Source organism: Apostichopus japonicus, chromosome 10 (genome assembly GCF_037975245.1).
Source record: "Apostichopus japonicus isolate 1M-3 chromosome 10, ASM3797524v1, whole genome shotgun sequence".
NCBI lineage: Eukaryota > Metazoa > Echinodermata > Holothuroidea > Aspidochirotida > Stichopodidae > Apostichopus > Apostichopus japonicus.
Window position 1 is genome coordinate 6,383,117 of NC_092570.1, and position 24,626 is coordinate 6,407,742.

At 37.8% G+C, this 24,626-nt stretch overlaps 2 protein-coding genes across 5 annotated transcripts in view; both read left to right on the plus strand.

Moving 5' to 3' along the window:
- On the plus strand, window positions 1-20,536 carry LOC139975377 (uncharacterized). 4 transcript variants are annotated; one of them, XM_071983311.1, is made up of 9 exons: window positions 4,238-4,333; window positions 5,190-5,354; window positions 6,020-6,123; window positions 6,332-8,453; window positions 9,404-9,537; window positions 10,725-10,800; window positions 11,704-11,871; window positions 12,528-12,631; window positions 12,836-14,155. In XM_071983311.1, the coding sequence occupies exons 4-9, from the start codon at window positions 8,327-8,329 to the stop codon at window positions 12,902-12,904; spliced, it is 678 nt and encodes a 225-aa protein (XP_071839412.1). In that variant the 5' UTR covers window positions 4,238-4,333; window positions 5,190-5,354; window positions 6,020-6,123; window positions 6,332-8,326; the 3' UTR covers window positions 12,905-14,155. The 4 variants fall into 4 exon arrangements, with proteins under 4 accessions (XP_071839409.1, XP_071839410.1, XP_071839412.1 ...); XM_071983308.1 differs by lacking the exons at window positions 4,238-4,333; window positions 5,190-5,354; window positions 6,020-6,123; window positions 6,332-8,453; window positions 9,404-9,537 and adding exons at window positions 1-669; window positions 1,623-1,756 and having other exon boundaries at window positions 11,704-11,949; XM_071983309.1 differs by lacking the exons at window positions 4,238-4,333; window positions 5,190-5,354; window positions 6,020-6,123; window positions 6,332-8,453 and adding an exon at window positions 1-669 and having other exon boundaries at window positions 11,704-11,949.
- The window catches only part of LOC139974976 (uncharacterized), a 10,698-nt gene continuing 6,375 nt past the window's right edge, over window positions 20,304-24,626 (plus strand). Inside the window, exons 1-4 of the mRNA XM_071982550.1 lie at window positions 20,304-20,444; window positions 21,974-22,085; window positions 22,960-23,096; window positions 24,305-24,383. Coding sequence (XP_071838651.1) covers window positions 20,304-20,444; window positions 21,974-22,085; window positions 22,960-23,096; window positions 24,305-24,383 — 469 coding nt within the window. The remainder of the gene's footprint in view (window positions 20,445-21,973; window positions 22,086-22,959; window positions 23,097-24,304; window positions 24,384-24,626) is intronic.

Here is a 24,626-nt window from a genome sequence, read left to right on the forward strand (position 1 = left end):
GCACGACAAAAGTCGTTGTACCCTCCAAGCAAATGACGATGAAGATTAAATGTTTGTGATAAATGATATGCATCCTGTTTGAGTTGATGTAGCCTTTGTCAAGGCCTATCGGCCAATTTTTCTTTGCCAAATGCGCTGGGACGATTTTTACTATTCATCACGCCATGAGCGATTCGTCGTGTGATTGCGCCGGCCTCTACGCCTTGGACAAGTGCTGTTATTCATACACACATGAATAAACAAACCTAGCATGGTGAATGGCGTAACATAAGAAAAAACGATGACAAATGAGAATGAATTTATATTTATATGAAATGCAAGAGTTGAGAATTCCATGAAAAGTTATTTCGCTTTCGTTTTCTTTTTCTTTATTTTTTGGGTTGGGGGGAGGTGACGAAAATCCATTTCCCCATCCACATTACAAGAGAAACTATATATATACATCAAAGTATCATTCAATATCACATTTCATCATCATCAAACCCACAAGCTGAACCGTGCAGCAGTGTTATCTAGTTTGATCGACTTGGGGTGAGTACGAAATGATATCGCAAAGCATGAAGTGTTTCTTGACTATCGTGTTGTTATATGTGGTCCAAGCAGCCTATGCTACCAAGGCAACACCTGATCGATGCTGCATCCAAGCTGAACAGTTTCAGACGAGCTTTGGTGAGTTTTAATCTATATCTTGTCAAAATAGATAAAAATCCGAATCAATATATTGACCTATCACGAAGTTATAGCAACGGTATAGATAACCTAGTGTAGTACTTTACATGTACGGATCGAGCGGAAGCTGTTGCTGTCATTAACTGTTGAGACAATAATTTATGGTTGCTGGTGCATTAAGGGATCAAGCTGGAAAACCAAGATTTTAAAACTAATATTACTGAATGATTCATAGCGCACGATAGATAATCTATCAATGACCAATGGCAAATAAACGATCATTGTGATAATGTGATAATCTGCCCAGTATGAAAAGAGAAACTTGCATATTCATGAAAAATTTACAATATCTTTCAAATACTTCATGAATTATGTCGACAGGCTATAGTCGTTCTCGATTCCAGTGGCAAATAAATCATTGAGATGAACGACAATGCCACCAATTGCTCTGCAGTGGCATTCGAAAAACGTCAAAACACAAAACAAACCTTTACATCACATGATCAGATTCGGCTTCTACAGGGCACATTATAATGGGCCCACAGGACACAATATACTGGGCCCAAAGGACTCAGGATACTGGATTTGCAGGACTATTATAATGGGCCTGAAGGACTCAGTATACAGAGCCTGCAGGACACTGTATACTGGACCTACCGGACACAGCATACTTGGCTTAGGACACAGTATACTGGGCCTACAGGACACATTATGATGGGCCCACATGACACAGTATACTGGGCATATAGGACACTGTGTACAGCGCCTACAGGGAACAGTATAAATGGCCTACAGGACACAGTAAACTGGGCCTCCAGGATACAGCATACTGGGCCAACATGACACAGTTCACTTAGCCTGCAGGGCGCAGATTGCTGGGCCTACGGACCCTGCTGGCCGTGAATCATGCAGCCATGGTCAGACACATGTGTATGCTTAAATTTTTCTTTCAGGTGTATTAGAAACATCATATGAACAGTACGAAGAAGGACTTCTTACTTGCGCCTTTGATTTCAAGAGTAACCAGTTTGGGTGTGATGTGGACTATGGCCCTTACCGATACAAAACATATCTGCTGGTAGATAAGGTAAGGAAAAACGTATTATTGGATCGACCAGAAAAATTTCATTCAACGAATATTGAAGAAACTTGCTGGTAGACTCCATGTCCTCGGATTCGTATCTGTTTGCTTGTTTACGTTTGAGATTTTTTCTTGTTTCACCATGAAGGTTTTAAGTAGCTCAAATACGTTTACTTTGATCCGGTTAATAAGTCATGCCTAAAACATTATCGCTATTTTAACATAGACAGTGTCAGAAGGGCTTTGAACATTCTCAATCTAATTGCACAAGACATGTAACCACATACGTTTTTTCTTAACATTGCTACAGTTTTGTGTAAGTGATTGCTTTTTTACAGTTCGCAATTCCTAAACATCTGTAACTTTAATCGAGCGACATGTTGTTTGTATTTCTTTCTTCGGATTTGTTTGATCGATATATCAGAAATTGCTATCAATATCACCTACCATTGCAGCGATATCTATACATTTTCTCCAATTAACTGAAATTTTGAATACATAAAACGTGATCGATGCTTTCCTATAACTAGACTCTTTTGAATTGAAATTTATTAATTTAAGAACAATCTTTTGTCTTACTTCGGTTCTCATTCGAATTCGAACTAAGTTATCTGCAAACCAAATTAGAGAAATATTCCGAACAGAATCCATGCACTCTCCTGTACAGAGTCGGCAGAAAAGTTCAGTCGCCTAGGAAGCGGGGGGGGGGGGGGAATAATCGTCGATAGGCACTACTTTGCATTGAGGCAGCAAGCCGAAAAATCACCTCAAACGTCCGGACCGAGGACACCGAGGTTTGAACCAGGGACCTCAGGTACTGCAGACGTGCACTCTCCCGTTCTGCCACCTCACCGCTCTAGTACTCTCATCATGATATGATATGATACACCTCGTATTACGCTTCCACCCGAAGGTGCTTCAGCAGACTAAGGAAATCCTTAGTCGGAAATTATTGAGGTTCCAAGTTTTTGGGCGTGGAAGGACACCGGCGAAACTCGCCTTCTCTTTTCGAATAGTGCCCTGAAGTAACGAGGCAGGGGTGTGTAGTCCTGCTCCCGGGACCGCAATTTAACGTCCCCTCCGAAGGACGTGAGTACCGCTTTCCACGTGTAGCCACTTTCCTACCACGAGAAAGGAGCGGGGTGAAAATTGGTGTCAGTGTACTCTCATCATAGATACATAGACTTGTCAAGTCATTTAATGGACCTGACAGAGAATACCCAAATCTGAGGACACTGATTGGTCAATTTTTGTATGCCACAGTGTTGAGGCACAGAAGTTATGCCTTATGTGTGCTAGTTTATATAGTTCTTTTTTCATTTTAAAGGCTTTTAGGTTCTCCCTAATAATGAAAAAAGAATTAATTGTTGTCTCCTCTCAAATATATCAGGGATTCCATGAAGGAATTCTCTATGTATCTATCCTCTGCTTGCTTTTTTTAGGAAAAGAGATGCATCATATAACTAAGAATAGCAGTTTGTCTCTCTTCTTTATTCAACTCCCCCTATCCACAGGTAATTTGAATTGCCAACATTAAGATATGAACAGAACAAAAGGTTTGTCATATCAGTATTGCAAAAATATGGGACAAAATCATGGAAAATTGCTGTAAATGTACCATCATGTTTCATAGTGTGACCCATATATGTTCTACTGTGGTAAAATCATGGTACAATTATGGTAAATTTACCATAGTATAATTGCACCTTATAGTTTTACCCTATTTTTACTGTGGTTAATCATGGCACAATTGTAGGAATTTCACATATGTAGTTTATGTACCATATAAACTTACTATACTTTTACTACAGTAATATCATGGTAAAACTATGGTAAATTTACCGTAGTAAATGTACCACGCTTTTACCCTACTTTTACCGCGGTAATACCATGGTAAAACTGTGGTTAATTTACCGTAGTAAATGTACCGCACTTTTACCCTACTTATACCGCGGTAATATCATGGTAAAACTGCGGTAAATCTACCGCGGTAAATGTACCACACTTTTACCCTCCTTATACCGCGGTTATATCATGGTAAAACTGCGGTAAATTTACCGCAGTAAATGTACCACACTTTTACCCTACTTTTACCGCGGTAATACCATGGTAAAACTGTGGTAAATTTACCATAGTAAATGTACCACACTTTTACCGCGGTAATATCATGGTAAAACTGCGGTAAATTTACCGCAGTAAATGTACCGCACTTTTACCCTACTTATACCGCGGTAGTATCATGGTAAAACTGCGGTAAATTTACCGCGGTAAATGTACCGCACTTTTACCTTACTTATACCGCGGTAATATCATGGTAAAACTGCGGTAAATTTACCGCAGTAAATGTACCGCACTTTTACCATACTTTTACCGCGGTAATACCATGGTAAAACTGCGGTAAATGTACCACGGTTGATTTTACCACAATTTTACCACACATTTACCCTATTTACCATACATTTACCATAGTTTACCGCGGTAAAATTAGGGTACATTTTTTGCTGGGCGTTGAGTACATCGTTGAGGAGGATTCAACATGCTATGAACAACGGGCCGATCCGGCTCCTCTCCGATGTGTCCCAGGTAGGAATATTAATAATTTAGAAAGATGGTCCGCAAACTTGAGATGCGGAAGGTTTCCAGACGTCCGAAATTTATCTATAGTTTGTAGTCAGCGGTCGTCGATATTAATTGACTTTTCTGGAAAACAGATATAGATCTAGAAAAAGCTACATTCGCAAGTATGAAATGTAAATAACAAATTTTTGTCTAAAAATTCCTTCAAGGGGTCGTATTGCGTGTGAAATACGGTTCATTGGAACGTTCCTTCGTTGTTTTCATGCAGTAAAGTTCCTAAACATGGTACATCAGGTGCATTATTATCTAGGCACGGATTCAGTGGGCGTGCCCCCACCCCTTTTCAACCCAACCACACACAAAGCACAATATTGCGTGTAGACCTTGCGTGTGCACCATTTCACGTTTAGAATTGTATCCATTTCTTTGAGTGGGCCAGGGTAGGACCCTAACATAGGGGAGTAGTTGGCTTGAACGAGCTCAGGACCATACCCCTTCCTTTGTTAAATCCTGTTATCCAGTATCGTAGGGCATGAGGTAAGTGTCTATACAGGGACTCTTAGGTCAAGGGGCCAGGAAGGTCACGGAGCCCTCATCAACAATTTCAAGTTTCTGATTTCGTGTTGTGCATGCCAGGCAAACTTCATAGGGAGGGAAGGAGGCGGCGAGCATGGAATGGAATGAAGTATGGCAAATCGAAGCCACAATTCGTTGCACGTATACACATATGTATGAAGAAGAATACAATCCTGCCCTTCATTCTTGAAAGTAGCCTATAAGCTTGATTATGATATAATACAGGTATCCTGTTTTCTACAAATAAAGAGGCGTGTGTGTTCATTTTCTCCCTCGCTGTTTATAGACACTTTAAACTACGACACATCTTTCGTTCTCGGGAACCAAGCTTTACTCGTTGATTCATGGAAATTCAACAGCTATGACGGGGCTGTGGCGTATGTAACTACCGGAAGAAAAGACTGCACACCTGGTTCTGTGGCTATCGTTAGAGAGTTGGCCTATGAAGAAGGTTGGTTCTACCCCACTCTTAGTTATTCGAGAAAAAGAAAAAAAGAAAAGAAAGATTAATCATCCAAGGAAACAGGATCAAACGTCAGTTGTTGGTTGGTTTTCTAACAGCAAACCATTCTGGTGAACAAGTTTTATTAACAACTACTGTATTATGGATACACAGGTTTGAAGTAACGAGAGGAAAAACAATATAAAGTTTACTAAAAAGTATTATAACAGGTGTAGGTATAGTCTCCATCATATCAAATTAGAGAGAGAAAAAACTTTCATCTCTTGTTTCCTGAAAGTTTACTGCATTTCGGGGTTTTACGAACGACGATACTAACCAGTCTCAAATCACTTTCTGCGTCCAACTACATGATGGGAAACGTTTTTGCACTGTTCCCTCGATTTCACTTTTACTGGTCTAGATCTATCTACCTTAGCCTGGCTTCAGTCACGTGGTTGAGGGGCATGAGAATGTACACATGTTAATGGAGACAGGTATGAGAGGAACGAAGTTCAATCTACTATACACTGTTACTGTATTACTTTATCGCTCTACTACTGTTATTGTAATCTACTATACTCTGTAACTGTTATATAAATCATTCGTGATAATAATATGTAAGCAGCGCAAACAAGTTGAATGAAGTTCATGATTTCATCAAATTTCTCTGACAGGGTTTTCCACACTTTATGGAACAGCCATGAATTTTACCGACTCTATCAGTGATCCAGACTATTGGTTTGTACCTCCAGCGTCATGCTCTAATGCGACTCAACAGGTAAGTCATCTTATGAAAGTTGGAGCAAATATCAAATTAATATTCAACACACCACCCCACCCCCCCCCCCAAAAAAACTGTAAATAAAATCGTCACTTGTCAAAGTCAGCCTAATATCGTGTAAAAAAGGCTTGTAAATAAAGGGGTTTTGTTTATTTTATTGAAGTGTTTATATTTGAAATGTTTTGTTCTCTTCTCCTCTCTATAGGTACCAAAACCATTTCTCAAACGACTTAATGTCTTGAAACGGCTGCGGGCAGCTACCTTCTTCCTGTAAAAGACAACGAATTCTCATATCAACTTTGATTCGTTGAATCATTTATATCGTAGATATTTTAGAGCGCAAAAAGAAAAAGAAAAAAAAGTTTTAAAGTAAAGTTAAGTTTGATTATTGTAGTTTTTCTTCCCGCTAACCGTTGGTGTGTTTTCATGTTTTTAGAAACATTTGATGATTTCACTTTCCAGTTTTGACATTCATTTTACAGATAACTCGAATACTTTTTTATATACATTTTTTTAATAGAAGAACGTAATCGATTTTGCACAACATACCTTCCCGATCCCTCCTGATCATCAACCTTTCTGGGGGAAAATCCTGAATAGTCCCATAAAAATTCATTGTCTCTTTGAAAATAATAGTGTAACTAACCCAATCTTCCTTATCTGGGCAAGCCCAGCCCTCTCGATATTATATTACGTTGAAAGTGATTCAAAGTAAGTCTTTAAATAATAATTTGCTTTGATTCCTGACGATATGTTTTCATTTTCACCTTGCTTTCGATTTCTATTAAAGTAATGTATTCCTTTATTAATGGCTTACTCTTTCGATATACGCGTTTTGCTTTTTTCTTTTGGTTTCTATAGTCTTACTCGTGACTTTTAACAAACAGCCTTTCTTTGTGTGACGACCAGATGAATGCTATCTATAAAAAAAATATTGTCTACTTCGCTCATGCCAAGTTTACTGTATAATTCCGCTGATTTGGTCGAATAAGAACATGTATCATAACACAAAATGGATGTTTCCTTGTTTTCGTTAATGCATGTGATTAAAAAAAGATTACAATCTGACAATTCTTTCGATATCTTAAATGTATTGTCTTTCTTATAGTTATGGCTTACACTTTTCATATATTCGTTTTTCCTAATCTTACTCGTGACTTAAACCTAGATCCTTTCTGTGTGTGAGTTCAGACACGAATGATAGTTTTCCAAATTCAAATGATTCAAATAAGTCTCTGATGAATCGTGTTCAACGTTTTATAACATCATGAATCTAAACTAAAGCGTTCATTATGACATATTCTCACTAGAACTGAGTGGCACAATATCCCCTCAAGAAAGCTGTTCCAAAACAACACTCATCTAGGTATAGATATTAGACGTATATAAGAGTAATCACGTACAGAAAAGTTCATGTAAACCCAACGTCACTTATAGATCCTGATTGTTTTCTGCATAAAAGTTACCAAATACTAAAGTTCACAATAAAATTTACCAAGGTTACGAAATCTTCCGTCTCTCCTGTTATTTTACTTTAATGTTTTTTAATCGCATTTTTTAGTTAAGGTCCACTAAATAAAATACCCATGGGTACACGACATTAAACCACAGATTTTTTTTTACAGAAATTGCTCATTAAGAAGCCTAACATACAGCACGACAAAAGTAGTTGTACCCTCCAAGCAAATGACGATGAAGATTGAATGTTTGTGATAAATGATATACATCCTGTTTGAGTTTATGTAGCTTTTGTGAAGGCCTATCGGCCAATTTTTCTTTGCCAAATGCGCTGGGACGATTTTTACTATTCATCACGCCATGAGCGATTCGTCGTGTGATTGCGCCGGCCTCTACGCCTTGGACAAGTGCTGTTATTCATACACACATGAATAAACAAACCTACCATGGTGAATGGCGTAACATAAGAAAAACAATGACAAATGAGAATGAATTTATATGAAATGCAAGAGTTGAGAATTCCATGAAAAGTTACTTTCGTTTTCGTTTTCTTTCCTTTTCTTTTTCTTTATTTTTTGGGTTGGGGAGAGGTGATAAAAATCCATTTCCCCATCCACATTACAAGAGAAACTATATATATACATCAAAGTATAATTCAATATCACATTTCATCATCATCAAACCCACAAGCTGAACCGTGCAGCAGTGTTATCTAGTTTGATCAACTTGGGAAGAGTACGAAATGATATCGCAAAGCATGAAGTGTTTCTTGACTATCGTGTTGTTATATGTGGTCCAAGCAGCCTATGCTACCAAGGCAACACCTGATCGATGCTGCATCCAAGCTGAACAGTTTCAGACTAGCTTTGGTGAGTTTTTATCTATATCTTGTCGAAATAGATAGAAATCCGAATCAATATATTGACCTATCACAAAGTTATAGCAACGGTATAGATAACCTAGTCTAGTACTTTACATATACGGATCAGGCGAAAGCTGTTGCTGTCATTAACTGTTGAGACAATAATTTATGGTTGCTGGTGCATTAATGGATCAATCTGGAAAACCAAGATTTTAAAACTAATATTACTGAATGATTCATAGCGCACGATAGATAATCTATCAATGACCAATGGCAAATAAACGATCATTGTGATAATGTGATAATCTGCCCAGTATGAAAAAAGAAACTTGCATATTCATGAAAAATCTACAATATCTTTCAAATACTTCATGAATTATGTCGTCAAGCTATAGTCGTTCTCGATTCCAGTGGCAAATAAATCATTGAGATGAACGACGATGCCACCAATTGCTCTGCAGTGGCATTCGAAAAACGTCAAAAAGCAAAACAAACCTTTACATCACGTGATCAGATTCGGCTTCTACAGGACACAGTATAATGGGCCCACAGGACACAATATACTGGGCCCAAAGGACTCAGAATACTGGATTTGCAGGACTATTATAATGGGCCTGCAGGACTCAGTATACAGAGCCTGCAGGACACTGTATACTGGACCTACCGGACACATTTTTAGCTTAGGACACTGTATACTGGGCCTACAGGACACATTATGATGGGCCTACATGACACAGTATACTGGGCATATAGGACACTGTGTACAGCGCCTACAGGGAACAGTATAATTGGCCTACAGGACACAGTAAACTGGGCCTGCAGGATACAGCATACTGGGCCTACATGACACAGTTCACTTAGCCTGCAGGGCGCAGATTGCTGGGCCTACGGACCCTGCTGGCCGTGAATCATGCAGCCATGGTCAGACACATGTGTATGCTTAAATTTTTCTTTCAGGTGTATTAGAAACATCATATGATCAGTACGAAGAAGGACTTCTTACTTGCGCCTTTGATTTCAAGAGTAACCAGTTTGGGTGTGATGTGGACTATGATTCCTACCGATACAAAACATATCTGCTGGTAGATAAGGTAAGGAAAAACGTATTATTGGATCGACCAGAAAAATTTCATTCAACGAATATTGAAGAAACTTGCTGGTAGACTCCATGTCCTCGGATTCGTATCTGTTTGCTTGTTTACGTTTGAGCTATTTTCTTGTTTCACCATGAAGGTTTTAAGTAGCTCAAATACGTTTACTTTGATCCGATTAATAATAAATGCCTAAACATTATCGCTATTTTAACATAGACATTGTCAGAAGGGCTTTGAACATTCTCAACCTAATTGCACAAGACATGTAACCACATACGTTTTTTCTTAACATTGCTACAGTTTTGTGTAAGTGATTGCTTTTTTTACAGTAAGCAATTCCTAAAAATCTGTAACTTGAATCAAGCGACATGTTGTTTGTATTTCTTTCTTCGGATTATTTTGATCGATATATCAGAAATTGCTATCAATATCACCTACCATTGCAGCGATATCTATACATTTTCTCCAATTAACTGAAATTTTGAATACATAAAACGTGATCGATGCTTTCCTATAACTAGACTCTTTTGAATTGAAATTTATTAATTTAAGAACAATCTTTTATCTTACTTCGGTTCTCATGTTTCCAACTGCAAATGGATTAAAATTCAGATATGTTTTAACGTCTGGAAAAATTCGAATTCGAACTAAGTTATCTGCAAACCAAACTAGAGAAATATTCTGAACAGAATCCATGCACTCTTATGTACAGAGTCGACAGAATAGTTCAGTCGCATAGGAATGGAGGGGGGGGGGGGGAGTAAACGTCGGTGGGCACTGAGACTTGCGACTTTAAAATGCAATTGCATTGAGGCAGCAAACCGCAAAGTCACCTCAAACGTCCGGACCATACGGAACCTTGGTAAATTCTGTATCTCTACTGATTTTTGATGTATTTTCATTATTTTTTATATAATTTCCAACAAAATACATTTTCTAAGTAGTTTTGCTCATTTCTCCGTTCGTGAACGATTTGGCACTTCTCCATAACAAAAAGTGGCCAAAGGGTTTTCATTATCGCATGGGGCATTTATAATTTATGGAAAGGGACACGTTTGAGCTTATTCACAATACACATGAAAACTTCTAACATCCCCCATCCCCAACCAAATCGGCTCGGCCGACCATGGTTCTGTCTAATCTTGCCTGTACAGTCTCCGCCTTGTTTTCTATTGCATTACCAGGACGTTGAGTACATCGTTGAGGATTCAACGTGCTATGAACAGTGGGCCGATCCAGCTCCTCTCCGATGTGTTCCAGGTAGGAATATTAATAATCTAGAAAGATGGTCCGAAAACTTTGAGATGCGGAAGTTTTCCAGACGTCCGAAATTTATCTATAGTTTTCGGCGGTCGTCGACTATTATTTGAGTTTTCTAGGAAAACATATTTAGATCTAGAAATAGCTACATTCGAAAGTTTAAAATGTAGAACAACAAATTTTAGTACAAAAAAAACTATTACTTGGTCGTACGATTCTTGTGTTGTATACGGTTCATTGGTACGTTCATTCGTTGTTTTCATACAGTTCGTGGTATAAAGTTCCTACACGTGGTACATCAGTGCAGTGCATTATTATCGAGGAACGGATGCACCCCCCCCCCCTTCTTTTTCAACTCAACCCCACACAAAGCAGTTAACACAACTTTGCGTGTAGACCTTATTTATAAGTATGCCACAGAGTGCAACATTTCACGTTTTGGTATTGTATCCTTTTCGTGGGGGCTAGGGGTGGGACCATAACATGGGCGCTTGAACAAACTCAGGGCCATACCCTGTCCATTGTTAAATCTTTTGTTAAATCCTGTCCTTTGTTAAACCTGGAGCCTCCGTGAACACTTCCAAGTTGATAAATACCGACATACCAAGTTTCTGATTCCGTGTTGTGCATGTCAGGCAAACTTCATGGGGGGGGGGGGGGGGGAGGCGGCGAGCATAGAATGCTCGCCGGCGTAGAGTCCTTGGCGTTTCAACACAGTGACCCAACCTATAAGAAGTATTATAAATCGAAACCACGGTTCGTTCCACATATGAAGAAGAAACAGTCATGCCCTTCATTCTTGAAATTAAGCTTATAAGCCTGTCTCTAACATAATACAAGTGTTCCGTTTTCTAAAAAGAAAGAGGCGTCATGTATGTGGTCATTTTCTACCTCACTATATAGACACTGCAAAGTACGTCACATCTTTCGTTCTCGGGAACCAAGCGTTACTCGTTGATGCATGGAAATTCAACAGCTATGACGGGGATGTGACGTATGCAACTACCGGAAGAAAAGACTGCACACCTGGCTCTGTGGCTACCATTACAAAAGAGGAGTACTATGAAGAAGGTGGGTTCTGCTGCACATTTAGTTTATCGAGAGAAAAAAGAAAGATTAATCATCCAAGAAAACAGGATCAGACGTCAGGTTATTGTTTGGTTTTCTAACAGCAAACCATTCTGCTGAACAAGTTTTATTAACAACTACTGTATTATGGACATACAGGTTTGTAGGAAAAAACAATGTAACTTTTTCTAAAACAATTATAACATGTGCATGTATAGTCTTCATCATATCAAATTAGAGAGAGAATAAAACTCTCATCTCTTGTTTCCTGAAAGTTTACTGAATTCGGGATTCTACGAACGACGATACTAACCTGTCTCCAATCACTTTCTGCGTCTAACTACATGATGGGAAACGTTTTTGCACTGTTCCCTCTATTTCACTTTTACTGGAATATACCTATCTAGCTAAGCCTGGCTTCTACATTCCCAGTCACGTGGTTGAGGGAAATGAGAATGTACACATGTTAATGGAGACAGGTATGAGAGGAACGAAGTTCAATCAACTATACACTGTTACTGTATTACTGTACCGCTCTACTACTGTTACTGTAATCTACTATACTCTGTTACTGTTATATAAATCATTCGTGATAATAATATTAAGCAACGCAAACAAGTTGAATGAAGTTCATGATTTTTTTCAAATTTCTCTAACAGAGTTTTCCACACTTTATGGAACAGCCATGAATTTTACCGACTCTGTCAGTGATCCAGACTATTGGTTTGTACCTCCAGCGTCATGCTCTAATGCGACTCAACAGGTAAGTCATCTTATAAAGTTGGAGCAAATATCAAATTAGTATTCCCCACACCACCCCCCCCCCCAAAAAAAATCTGTTATTAAAGTCGTCACTTGTCAAAGTCATCCTAATATCGTGTAAAAAGGGCTTGTAAATAAAGGGGTTTTGTTTATTTTATTGAAGTATTTATATTTGAAATGTTTTGTTCTCTTCTCGTCTCTATAGGTACCAAAACCATTTCTCGAACGACTTAATGTCTTGAAACGGCTGCGGGCAGCTACCTTCTTCCTGTAAAAGACAACGAATTCTCATATCAACTTTGATTCGTTGAATCATTTATATCGTAGATATTTTAGAGCGCAAAAAGAAAAAGAAAAAAAGTAAAATTAAAATAAAGTTAACTTTGAATATTGTAGTTTTTCTTCCCGCTAACCGTTGGTGTATTTTCATGTTTTCAGAAACATTTGATGATTTCACTTTCTAGTTTTGACATTCATTTTACAGATAACTCGAATACTTTGTTTTATTTACCTTTTTTTTAATAGCAGAACGTAATCGATTTCACACAACATCCCTTCCCGCTCCCTCCTGATCATCAACCTTTCTGGGGGAACTCCTGAATAGTCCCATAAAAATTGATTTTCTCTTTGAAAGTTATAGTGTAACTAACATCCTTTTCCTTATCTGGGCATGTCCAGTGCTCTCAATATTAAACTACGTTGAAAGTGATTCAAAGTAAGTTTTTAAATAATAATTAACTTTGATTCCTGACGATATGTTTTCATTTTCACATTGCTTTCGATTTCTATTAAAGTAATGTATTCCTTTATTAATGGCTTACTCTTTCGATATACACGTTTTGCTTTTTTCTTTTGATTTCTATTGTCTTACTCGTGACTTTTAACAAACAGCTTTTCTTTGTGTGACGACCATATGAATGATATCTATCCAAAAAATTGCCTACTTTGCTCATGCCAAGTTTACTGTATAATTCCGCTGATTTGGTCGAATAAGAACATGTATCATAACACAAAATGGATGTTTCCTTGTTTTCGTTAATGCTTGTGATTGAAAAAGATTACAATCTGACATTTCTTTCGATATCTTAAATGTATTGTCTTTCTTATAGTTATGGCTTACACTTTTCATATATTCGTTTTTCTTTTTTCGATTTCCTTATAATCTTACTCTTGATTTAAACCTATATCCTTTCTGTGTGTGAGTTCAGACACGAATGCTAGTTTTCCAAATTCAGATGATTCAAATAAGTCTCTGATGAATCGTGTTCAACGTTTTATAACATTATGAATCTAAACTATAGCGTTCATTATGACACATTCTCACTAGAACTGAGTGGCACAATATCCCCTCAAGAAAGCTGTTCCAAAACAACACTCATCTAGGTATAGATATTAGACGTATATAAGAGTAAACAAGTACAGAAAAGTTCATGTAAACACAACGTCACTTATAGATCCTGATGGTTTTCTGCATAAAAGTTACCAAATACTAAAGTTCACAATAAAATTTACCAAGGTTACGAAATCTTCCGTCTCTTCTGTTATTTTATGTTAATGTTTTTTAATCGTATTTTTTAGTTAAGGTCCACTAAATAAAATACCCATGCGTACACGACATTAAACCACAATTTTTTTTACAGAAATTGCTCATTAAGAAGCCTAACATACAGCACGACAAAAGTCGTTGTACCCTCCAAGCAAATGACGATGAAGATTGAATGTTTGTGATAAATGATATGCATCCTGTTTGAGTTTATGTAGCCTTTGTCAAGGCCTATCGGCCAATTTTTCTTTGCCAAATGCGCTGGGACGATTTTTACTATTCATCACGCCATGAGCGATTCGTCGTGTGATTGCGCCGGCCTCTACGCCTTTGGACAAGTGCTGTTATTCATACACACATGAATAAACAAACCTAGCATGGTGAATGGCGTAACATAAGAAAAAACGATGACAAATGAGAATTTATTTATATGAAATGCAAGAGTTGAGAATTTCATGAAAAGTTACTTTCGTTTTCGTTTTCTTTCGTTTTCTTTATTTTTTGGGTTGGGGAGAGGTGATAAAAATCCATTTCCCCATCCACATTACAAGAGAAACTATATATATACATCAAAGTATCATTCAATATCACATTTCAACATCATCAAACCCACAAGCTGAACCGTGCAGCAGTGTTATCTAGTTTGATCGACTTGGGAAGAGTACGAAATGATATCGCAAAGCATGAAGTGTTTCTTGACTATCGTGTTGTTATATGTGGTCCAAGCAGCCTATGCTACCAAGGCAACACCTGATCGATGCTGCATCCAAGCTGAATAGTTTCAGACTAGCTTTGGTGAGTTTTAATCTATATCTTGTCGAAATAGACAGAAATCCGAATCAATATATTGACCTATCACAAAGTTATAGCAACAGTATAGATAACCTAGTCTAGTACTTTACATATACGGATCAGGCGAAAGCTGTTGCTGTCATTAACTGTTGAGACAATAATTTATGGTTGCTGGTGCATTAATGGATCAAGCTGGAAAACCAAGATTTTAAAACTAATATTACTGAATGATTCATAGCGCACGATAGATAATCTATCACTTACCAATGGCAAATAAACGATCATTGTGATAATGTGTTAATCTGCCCAGTATGAAAAAAAAAACTTGCATATTCATAAAAAATTTACAATATCTTTCAAATACTTCATGAATTATGTCGACAAGCTATAGTCGTTCTCGATTCCAGTGGTAAATAAATCATTGAGATGAACGACAATTCCACCAATTGCTCTGCAATGACATTCGAAAAACGTCCAAAAAAACAAAACAAACCTTTACATCACGTGATCAGATTCGGCTTCTACAGGGCACAGTATAATGGGCCTACAGGACACAATACACTGGGCTCAAAGGACTCAGGATACTGGATTTGCATGACTATTATAATGGGCCTGCAGGACTCAGTATACAGAGCCTGCAGGACACTGTATACTGGACCTACCGGACACAGCATACTTGGCTTAGGACACAGTATACTGGGCCTACAGGACACATTATGATGGGCCTACATGACACAGTATACTGGGCATATAGGACACTGTATACAGCGCCTACAGGGAACAGTATAATTGGCCTACAGGACACAGTAAACTGGGCCTGCAGGATACAGCATACTGGGCCTACATGACACAGTTCACTTAGCCTGCAGGGCGCAGATTGCTGGGCCTACGGACCGTGCTGCTGGCCGTGAATCATGCAGCCTTGGTCAGACACATGTGTATGCTTAAATTTTTCTTTCAGGTGTATTAGAAACATCATATGATCAGTACGAAGAAGGACTTCTTACTTGCGCCTTTGATTTCAAGAGTAACCAGTTTGGGTGTGATGTGGACTATGGCTCTTACCGATACAAAACATATCTGCTGGTAGATAAGGTAAGGAAAAACGTATTCTTGGATCGACCAGAAAATTTTCATTCAACTAATATTGAAGAAACTTGCTGGTAAACTCCATGTCCTCGGATTCGTATCTGTTTGCTTGTTTACGTTTGAGCTATTTTCTTGTTTCACCATGAAGGTTTTAAGTAGGTCAAATAGGTTTACTTTGATCCGGTTAATAAGTCATGCCTAAAACATAAAACATTATCGCTATTTTAACATAGACATTGTCAGAAGGGCTTTGAACATTCTCAACCTAATTGCACAAGACATGTAACCACATACGTTTTTTCTTAACATTGCTACAGTTTTGTGTAAGTGATTGCTTTTTTTACAGTTAGCAATTCATAAAAATCTGTAACTTGAATCAATCGACATGTTGCTTGTATTTCTTTCTTCGGATTATTTTGATCGATATATCAGAAATTGCTATCAATATCACCTACCATTGCAGCGATATCTATACATTTTCTCCAATTAACTGAAATTTTGAATACATAAAACGTGATCGATGCTTTCCTATAACTAGACTCTTTTGAATTGAAATTTATTAATTTAAGAACAATCTTTTGTCTTACTTCGGTTCTCATGTTTCCAACTGCAAATGGATTAAAATTCAGATATGTTTTAACGTCTGGAAAAAATCGAATTCGAACTAAGTTATCTGCAAACCAAACTAGAGAAATATTCTGAACAGAATCCATGCACTCTTCTGTACAGAGTCGGCAGAAAAGTTCAGTCGCCTAGGAATGGGGGGGGGGGGGGTGGCGGAGTAAACGTCGGTGGGCACTGAGACTTGCGACTTTGCATTGAGGCAGCAAACCGCAAAGTCACCTCAAACGTCCGGACCATACGGAACCTTGGTAAATTAAGTATCTCTACTCATTTTTGATGTATTTTCATCATTTTTTATATAATTTCCAACAAAATACATTTTCTAAGTAGTTTTGCTCATTTCTCCGTTCGTGAACGATTTGGCACTTCTCCATAACAAAAAGTGGCCAAAGGGTTTTCATTATCGCATGGGGCATTTATCATTTATGGAAAGGGACACGTTTGAGCTTATTCACAATACACATGAAAAATTCTAACATCCCCCATCCCCACCCAATCGGCTCGGCCGACCATGGTTCTGTCTAATCTTGCCTGTACAGTCTCCGCCTTGTTTTCTATTGCATTACCAGGACGTTGAGTACATCGTTTATGAGGATTCAACGTGCTATGAACAGTGGGCCGATCCAGCTCCTCTCCGATGTGTTCCAGGTAGGAATATTAATAACCTAGAAAGATGGTCCGAAAACTTTGAGATGCGGAAGTTTTCCAGACGTCCGAAATTTATCTATAGTTTTCGGCGGTCGTCGACTATTATTTGAGATTTCTCGGAAAACATATATAGATCTAGAAATAGCTACATTCGAAAGTATAAAATGTAAAACAACAAATTTTAGTAAAAAAAACTATTACTTGGTCGTACGATTCTTGTGTTGTATACGGTTCATTGGTACGTTCATTCGTTGTTTTCATACAGTTCGTGGTATAAAGTTCCTACACGTGGTACATCAGTGCAGTGCATTATTATCGAGGAACGGATTCAGTGGGTGCACCCCCCCCCCCCTTCTTTTTCAACTCAACCCCACACAAAGCAGTTAACACAACCTTGCGTGTAGACCTTATTTATAGCTAAATATGCCACAGGGTGCAACATTTCACGTTTTGGTATTGTATCCTTTTCGTGGGGGCTAGGGGTGGGGACCATAACATGGGCGCTTGAACAAACTCAGGGCCATACCACGTCACTTGTTAAATCTGTTGTTAAATCCTGTCCTTTGTTAAACCTGGAGCCTCCGTGAACACTTCCAAGTTGATAAATACCGACATACCAAGTTTCTGATTCCGTGTTGTGCATGCCAGGCAAACTTCATAGAGGGGGGGGGGGGGGGCGGGGGCGTAGAGTCCTTGGCGTTTCAACACAGTGAACCAACCTATAAGAAGTATTATAAATCGAAACCACGGTTCGTTCCACATATGAAGAAGAAACAGTCATGCCCTTCATTCTTGAAATTTAGCTTATAAGCCTGTCTCTAACATAATACAAGTGTTCCGTTTTCTAAAAAGAAAGAGGCGTCATGTATGTGGTCATTTTCTACCTCACTATATAGACACTGCAAACTACGTCACATCTTTCGTTCTCGGGAACCAAGCGTTACTCGTTGATGCATGGCGAATCGCCAGCTATTTCGAATCTGTGACGTATGCAACTACCGGAAGAAAAGACTGCACACCTGGCTCTGTGGCTACCATTACAAAAGAGGAGGGATATGGAGAAGGTGGGTACTGCTGCACATTTAGTTTATCGAGAAAAAGAAAAAGATTAATCATCCAAGAAAACACGATCAGACGTCAGGTTATTGTTTGGTTTTCTAACAGCAAACCATTCTGCTGAACAAGTTTTATTAACAACTACTGTATTATGGACATACAGGTTTGTAGGAAAAACAATATAACTTTTTATAAAAATTATAACATGTGCATGTATAGTCTTCATCATATCAAATTAGGGAGAGAATAAAACTCTCATCTCTTGTTTCCTGAAAGTTTACTGCATTGGGGATGTTACGAACGACGATACTAACCTGTCTTCAATCACTTTCTGCGTCGAACTAAATGATAGGAAACGCTTTTGCACTGTTCCCTCTATTTCACTTTTACTGGTCTAGATCTATCTACCTTAGCCTGGCTTCTACATTCCCAGTCACGTGGTTGAGGGAAATGAGAATGTACACATGTAAATGGAGACAGGTATGAGAGGAACGAAGTTCAATCTACTATACACTGTTACTGTATTACTGTACCGCTCTACTACTGTTACTGTAATCTACTATACTCTGTTACCGTTATATAAATCATTCGTGATAATAATATGTAAGCAACGCAAACAGGTTGAATGAAGTTCATGATTTCTTCAAATTTCTAACAGGGTTTTCCACAAGTTATGGAACAGCCATGAATTTTACCGACTCTGTCAGTGATCCAGACTATTGGTTTGTACCTCCAGCGTCATGCTCTAATGCGACTCAACAGGTAAGTCATCTTAGGAAATTTGGACCCAATATCAAAGTAGTATCCTACAGACCACCCCTCCCACCGCCCCCCCCCCCCCCGAAAAAAAATCGTCACTTGTCAAAGTCAGCCTAATATCGTGTAAAAAGGCTTTTAACTAAAGCATTTTGTTTTGTTTTTTAATTGAAGTTACACTTTTTATCTGAAATGTTTTGTTCTCTTTTCGTCTTTAAAGGTACCAAAACCATTTCTCAAACGACTTAATGTCTTGAAACGGCTGCGGGCAGCAACCTTCTTCCTGTAAAAAACAACGGAATTCCCATATCAACTTTTATACGTTGGATCATTTATATCGTAGCTATTTTAGAAAGCAAAAAGTAAAAGAAAAAAGGAAAAAGGAAATTAAAATAAAGTTAATTTTGATTTTTCTAGTTTTTCTTCCTGCTAACAGTTTGGTGTATTTTCATGATTTTAGAATATTTGATAATTTCTTTTTCCAGTTTTGACATTCATTTTTACAGATAACTCGAATATTTTGTTTTATATACTTTTTTTTAATAGAAGAACGTAATCGATTTAGCACAACATCCCTTCCCGCTCCCTCCTGATCATCAACCTTTCTGGGGGAAATTCGGAATAGTCCCATAAAAATTTATTGTCTTTTTGAAAGTAATAGTGTAATTAACCTCCTCTTCGTGTTTCTTATCTGGGCGTATACAAACATGTCCAGTGCCCTTGATATGAAATGACGTTGACAGCGACTCAAATTAAGTCTATAAATAAAAATCAACTTTGATTCCTAACGATGTGTTTTCATTTTCACATTACTTTTGATTTCTATTAACGTAACGTATTCCTTTATAATGGCTTACTCTTTTTATATACACGTTTTCAAGAACATGTATCATAATACAAAATGGATGTTTCCTTGTTCTCGTTAATGCTTGTGTTTGAAAAAGATAACAATGTGACATTTCTTTCGATATCTTAAATGTATTGTTAATTATTTTTGACTTACACTTTTCATATATACGTTTTTCCTTTTCCTGTTTCCTTATTATCTTACTCGTGACTTAAACCTACATCCTTTCTGTGTGTGAGGTCAGACGAATGATAGTTTTCCAAATTCAGATGATTCAATTAAGTCTCTGATGAATCGCGTTCAACGTTTTATAACATCATGAATCTAAATTATAGCGTTCATTATGACACATTCAGACTAGAACTGAGTGGCAAATTATCCCTCAAGAATGCTGTTCTAAAACAACACTCATATAGATCGCAGACGTATATTGGAGTGAACACGTACAGAAAAGTTCATGTAAACGCAACGTTTTTATAGATCCTGATGGTTTTCGGCCTAAAAGTTACCAAATACTAAAGTTCAGAATAAAACTTTCCGAGGTTACGAAATCTTCCGTCTCTTCTGTTATTTTATTTTAATGTTTTTTAATCGTATTTTTTGAGTTAAGGTCCAGTAAATAAAATACCCATGCATACAAAACTTTCAACCACTGATTTTTTTCACAAGTAAGCCACTTCCGGTTTGTCGCTTACAGCAATTTGGAGATCAACAGCTCACCCAAAAGCGTCAACCTACACTGTTATTTTTACGTAGAGTCTTAACGTTATGCAATGAAGTGCCCAATTAATTTTCCAGATTGTAAGAAATTCTTCAAACCAAAAATACACAGAATTGTCAGCCATTCCTAATGGTATACGAGGGCGGAATGGAAAACACAACGGAATCTTTATCATGTGTGTATTTAATAAAAACTTGGTTCCACGGAACAGTTTCTCACTGCTCGATCTGTAATGCTGTGACGTAACAGTACCATCTACAGGAAAGCATTCTGCACGTTTAACGACGTTTCAAGGTTCCAAGAAATTGAAATGCGGCTTTTATCTGAGCAAATATACAACTCATATGAAGTAACCGAAATTTTCATTGGTTAGTATAATATCTCCGCAAGACTGCGTCTGTTGTTTGGCATTTCACTAGCAGTGGCACAGACGGGCGATAGCACCTGGCTTGCCTAGCCTAGCTACAAGTTAACTACTACTGACTACTACTAGTATAACTATAAAGATATCGTTGTATTAAAGTTATAGTAGTAACTAGGCATAGTCTAGGCTATATCCATTTGCTATGATAAGAAAGTAGAATTCAAATCAAGTCATGGTGATAACAAACTTGTTTTCTTTTTTCTGTTGGGACTGAGATGTAAGTCTGCTCTTACTGTTTACCTAGATAGGTCTAACTACATATTAAGAAATTGCTAATTAAGAAGCCTAACATACAGCACGACAAAAGTCATTGTACCTTCCAAGAAAATGACGATGAAGATTAAATGTTTGTGATAAATTATATGCATCCTGTTTGAGTTGATGTAGCCTTTGTTAAGGCCTATCGGCCATTTTTTCTTTGCCAAATGCGCTGGGTCGATCTTTACTATTCATCACGCCATGAGCGATTCCGTCGTGTGATTGCGCCGACCTCTACGCCTTTGGATAAGTGATGTTATTCATACACACATGAATAAACAAACCTAGCATGGTGAATGGCGTAACATAAGAAAAAACGATGACAAATGAGAATGAATTTATATAAATATGAATGCAAGAATTACTTTCGTTTTCGTTTTCTTTCGTTTTCTTTTTCTTTATTTTTGGATTGGGGAGAGGTGATAAAAATCCATTTCCCCATCCTCACCACAAGAGGAACTTTATATATACATCAAAGTAGCACTCAATTTCACATTTCATCATCATCAAACCCACAAGCTGAATCGTGCAGCAGTGTTATCTAATTTGATCGACTTGGGGTGAGTACGAAATGATATCGCACAGCATGAAGTGTTTTTTACTATCGTGCTGTTATATGTGGGCCAAGCAGCCTATGCTACCAAGGCAACACCTGATCGATGCTGCATCCAAGCTGAACAGTTTCAGACTAGCTTTGGTGAGTTTTAATCTACATCTTGTCAAAATAGATAGAAATCCGAATCAATATATTGACTCATCACAAAAGTTAGCAACGGTATAGATAACCTAGTGTAGTACTTTACATATACGGATCGGGCGAAAGCCGTTGCTGTCATTAACTGTTGAGACAATAATTTATATATGGTTGCTGGTGCATTAATGGATAAAGCGGGAAAACCAAGCTTTTAAAACTAATATTACTGAATTATTCATAGCGCACGATTAGATAATCTATCAATGACCAATGGCAAATAAACGATCATTGTGATAATGTGATAATGTGCCCAGTATGAACAAAAGAAACTTGCATATTCATGTTCTAAACAAGCAGAACAGAAAAATTTACAATATCTTTCAAATACTTCATGAATTATGTCGACAAGCTACAGTCGTTCTCGATTCCAGTGGCAAATAGATCATGATATGAACGACAATGCCACCAATTGCTCTGCAGTGGCATTCGAAAAACACCAACAACAAAACTTTACATCACGTGATCAAATTCGACTTCTACAGGGCACAGTATAATGGGCCTACATGACTCAATATACTGGGCCCAAAGGACTCAGGATAATGGGCCTGCAGGACTATTATAATGGGCCTGCAGGACACAGTATACAGAGCCTGCAGGATACTGTATACTGGGCCTACCGGTCACAGCATACTTTGCTTAGGACACTGTATACTGGGCCTACAGGACACAGTAAACTGGGCCTGCAAGACACATTATACTGGGCCTACATGACACAGTTCACTTGTCCCGCAGGGCACAGCTTGCTGGGCCTACGGACCATGCTGGCCGTGAATCATGCAGCCATGGTCAGTCACAATTGTATGCTTAAAATTTTCAGGTGTTTTAGAGACATTTGACTTTGGGTTCTATGAAGAAGGACTTCTTACTTGCGCCTTTGATTTCAAGAGTAACCAGTTTGGGTGTGATGTGGACTATGGCTCTTACCGATACAAAACATATCTGCTGGTAGATAAGGTAAGGAAAAACGTATTCTTGGATCGACCAGAAAATTTTCATTCAACTAATATTGAAGAAACTTGCTGGTAGACTCCATGTCCTCGGATTCGTATCTGTTTGCTTGTTTACGTTTGAGCTATTTTCTTTTTTCACCATGAAGGTTTTAAGTAGGTCAAATAGGTTTACTTTGATCCGGTTAATAATTCATGCCTAAAACATAAAACATTATCGCTATTTTAACATAGACATTGTCAGAAGGGCTTTGCACATTCTCAACCTAATTGCACAAGACATGTAACCACATAAGTTTTTTCTTAACATTGCTACAGTTTTGTATAAGTGATTGCATTTTTTACAGTTCGCAATTCCTAATGATCTGTAACTTTAATCGAGCGACCTGTTGTTTGCATTCCTTTCTTCGTATTTTTTGATCGATATATCAGAAATTGCTATCAGCATCACTTATCATTGCAGCGATATCTATACATTTTTCCCGATTCACTGTAATTTTGAGTACATAAAAAGTTATCGATGCTTTCCTATAACTACACTCTCTTGAATTGAAATTTATTAATTTAAGAACAATATTTTGTCTTAATTCGGTTTCATGTGTCCAACTGCAAATTGATTAAAATTCAGATGTTTTAACGTCTGAAAAAATTCGTAATTCGTACTAAGTTATCTGCAAACCAAACTAGAAATATTCTGAACAGAATCCATGCACTGTTCTGTACAGAGTCGGCGGAAAAGTTCAGTCGCCTAGGAACCCCCGGGGGGGGGGGATAAACGTCGGTGGGCACTGAGACTCGCGACTTTGCATTGATAAAGCAAACGGCAACATCACCTCAAAATGTCCGGACCAAACGGAACCTTGGTAAATTCTTTACCCCAACTCATTTTTGGATTTATTTTCAACAAAACATTCATTATTTTATAAACTTTCATTATTTTTTATTTAATTTCCAACAAAATACATTTTCTAATTATTTTTGCTTATTTCTCCGTTTGTAAACAATTTGGCACTTCTCCATTACAAAAAGTGACAAAGGGGTTTTCATTATCGTATGGTGCATTTATAATTTATGGAAAGGGACACGTTTGAGCTTATTCACAGTACACGTGAAAACCTCTAACATCCCCCATCCCCACCCAATCGGCTCGGCCGACCCTGGTTATGTATAATCCTGCTTGTATACTGTCCGTCTTGTTTTCTATCGCATAACCAGGACGTTCAGTACATCGTTTATGAGAATTCAACATGCTATGAACAGCCGCCCTTTCCGGCTCCTTTCCGATGTGTTCCAGGTAGGAATATTAATAATTTAGAAAGATGGTCCGCAAACTTGAGATGCGGAAGGTTTCCAGACGTCCGAAATTTATCTATAGTTTGTAGTCAGCGGTCGTCGATATTACTTGACTTTTTTGGAAAACAGATATAGATCTAGAAATAGCTACATTCGCAAATATGAAATGTAAATAACAAATTTTTGTCTAAAAATTCCTTCAAGTGGTCGTATTGCGTATGAAATACGGTTCATTGGAACGTTC

Coding starts and splice junctions, on each gene's coding strand:
- LOC139975377 (XM_071983308.1), top strand. CDS start 543: ATGATATCGCAAAGCATGAAGTGTTTCTTGACTATCGTGTTGTTATAT. Junction 10,801..11,703: donor TCCTCTCCGATGTGTTCCAG/GTAGGAATATTA, acceptor CTCACTATATAG/ACACTGCAAAGTACGTCACA. Junction 12,632..12,835: donor GCTCTAATGCGACTCAACAG/GTAAGTCATCTT, acceptor TCGTCTCTATAG/GTACCAAAACCATTTCTCGA.